This window comes from Suricata suricatta, chromosome 3 (assembly GCF_006229205.1).
Source record: "Suricata suricatta isolate VVHF042 chromosome 3, meerkat_22Aug2017_6uvM2_HiC, whole genome shotgun sequence".
NCBI lineage: Eukaryota > Metazoa > Chordata > Mammalia > Carnivora > Herpestidae > Suricata > Suricata suricatta.
This window is the reverse complement of record NC_043702.1, coordinates 174831380-174833626: the sequence shown is the minus strand read 5'-3', so window position 1 is coordinate 174833626 and position 2247 is coordinate 174831380. Positions and strand designations below refer to the sequence as shown.

General features: G+C 70.7%; 1 protein-coding gene across 1 annotated transcript in view; it reads left to right on the top strand.

Annotated features, from left to right (window-relative positions):
* ZBTB7B (zinc finger and BTB domain containing 7B) overlaps positions 1 to 1645 on the top strand; it is a 7841-nt gene extending 6196 nt beyond the window's left edge. The window contains exons 3-4 of the mRNA XM_029933464.1: positions 1 to 593; positions 868 to 1645. Coding sequence (XP_029789324.1) covers positions 1 to 593; positions 868 to 1333 — 1059 coding nt within the window. The 3' untranslated portion in view covers positions 1334 to 1645. The remainder of the gene's footprint in view (positions 594 to 867) is intronic.
* Positions 1646 to 2247: the final 602 nt, after the last annotated feature.

Below are 2247 nucleotides of genomic sequence, written 5' to 3'. Positions count from 1 at the left end.
CCGCCGCCCCCGCCCCCGCCGGCCCCTCGGCCCGTCGCCCGCCGCAGCCGCAAGCCCCGCAAAGCTTTCCTGCAGACCAAGGGGGCCCGGGCGAACCACTTAGTGCCCGAGGGACCCGCGGTGCCCAGCCATCCCGCGGCCTTCGAGGAGGAGGAGGAGGTGGCGGGCAGGGTGGCGGGCAGCGGGCCGGGGGACAGCTACAGCCCTCCAGCCGGGACTGCTTCGCCGCCCGAGGGCCCCCTGGGGTACGAGGCCTGCGAGGGTGAGGAGGAAGAGGAGGAGCTGGTGTACCCCACCGCCTACGGGCTGGCGCCGGCGGGTGGGCCCCCGCTCTCCCCGGAGGAGCTGGGCTCGGACGAGGACGCCATCGACCCTGACCTGATGGCCTACCTGAGCTCGCTGCACCAGGACGCCCTGGCGCCGGGCCTGGATGGCCAGGACAAGCTGGTGCGCAAACGCCGCTCCCAGATGCCCCAGGAGTGCCCGGTCTGCCACAAGATCATCCACGGGGCGGGCAAGCTGCCGCGCCACATGAGGACCCACACGGGCGAGAAGCCCTTCGCCTGCGAAGTCTGCGGCGTCCGTTTCACCCGGTGAGCGCCGGGGAAGGTGCCTGGCACCGGCCGTGGGGGGCGGGGCGGGGCGGGGGTGGTCCTGGAAGGGCTGGAGGTGTGGGGGGGTACCAGAGTGACCCGGACTGGGAGGCCAAGGGAGAGGGCAGAAGGTCAAGGGAGGTGGGTCTGGGGCAGGAAGAACCTGGGGTTGAAGGAGGTCGAAGGACTAGTGTTGGAGACGGGCGGGGGCAAGGGCATCCTGGGTGGGGGGGGTAGACTCCCGGGCCTGTCCTGACCCTCCCCCACCTCCCAGGAACGACAAGCTGAAGATCCACATGCGGAAGCACACGGGAGAGCGGCCGTACTCCTGCCCGCACTGCCCAGCCCGCTTCCTGCACAGCTACGACCTCAAGAACCACATGCACCTGCACACGGGGGACCGGCCCTACGAGTGCCACCTGTGCCACAAGGCCTTCGCCAAGGAGGACCACCTGCAGCGCCACCTCAAGGGCCAGAACTGCCTGGAGGTGCGCACCCGGCGGCGCCGGAAGGACGACGCACCACCTCACTACCCGCCGCCCTCCGCAGCCGCCCCGCCCCCCGCGGGCCTCGACCTCTCCAACGGCCACTTGGACACCTTCCGCCTCTCTCTGGCCCGATTCTGGGAGCAGTCAGCCCCTACTGGCCCCCCGGTAGCCACCCTGGGCCCCCCTGATGACGACGAGGAGGAGGGGGCACCCAGCACGCCTCAGGCCGAAGGTGCATTGGAGTCCTCTTAGAGAGGCCCCAGCGGCCGGGCGGGCGCAGCACGAGGCCGGCCGCCCATGCCAAGCAGCGAGAGTGCGGGACCCACAGAGCCGGGGTCGGGGCGCGCGGCCTCCCGGGCTTCGGAGATCCGCCCTAACTCCCCCCCCGCCCAGAACCCTCATTCCAGTTCCAAGCTGAGAAGGTTTTGGGGTAGAGGCTCCCCAGATTGGGGTGATCTCCCAAGGAGTGATACAGATGGCCTGTCTACTTACAGCCCTGTTGTAAAGGTGGGGTCCCTGTCCCCCGGCTGCTCCTGGGGAGTAGAAACAATAATGTATTTCTGATTTGTGGGGTCCTTCTTCGGCTATGCGGGTTTCTAGGGGGTGGGGGGCTTGGGACCAAAGCCTTGCCCCGCCCCCATGCCCCTAGGGGTTTTGGCTGTGTCAGGGGGTGAAGGACCGCCCCTCCCTTCCCTTCCGAGACCCCTCCTTCCTGGTTTCTGTTCCCTTTTCCCGGCAGTGAATTATGCAAAGGGGGCGGCCAAGGAAGGGGCGGTGGGGGAAAGCGAGGCAGAAGCTGGAAAGCCTGGGAGACTGGGCCCCGCAGGAGGGAGCCATCCTCTGGCACCCCCACCCCCCGCCCGGCTCCGAGCGCTGAGTCACGGGGTCCTGGAGGAGAAGGGGGCGGGGTGGCCTGAGTGGCTCGCCCGCCCCTGGGGGCAGCGGGAGGGGCCCGCTCCGCTCGGCTCTCCGCCCCGGCCCTGCCCTCCCCTCCCGCGTCCCCGGGCAGGGAATGTCTTGTTCCCGCCGCTCCCTCCCCGGGGCCAGAGGGCAGGGCGGGCCGGGTGGCTCCTGGCCTCCTCTCCTCCACCCGCCCAGGTGCGAGCCGGAGCCGCCGCCGGGCCGCCCCTGACTCACGCCGCCCCCGGGCTGGCGCGGCGCGGGCT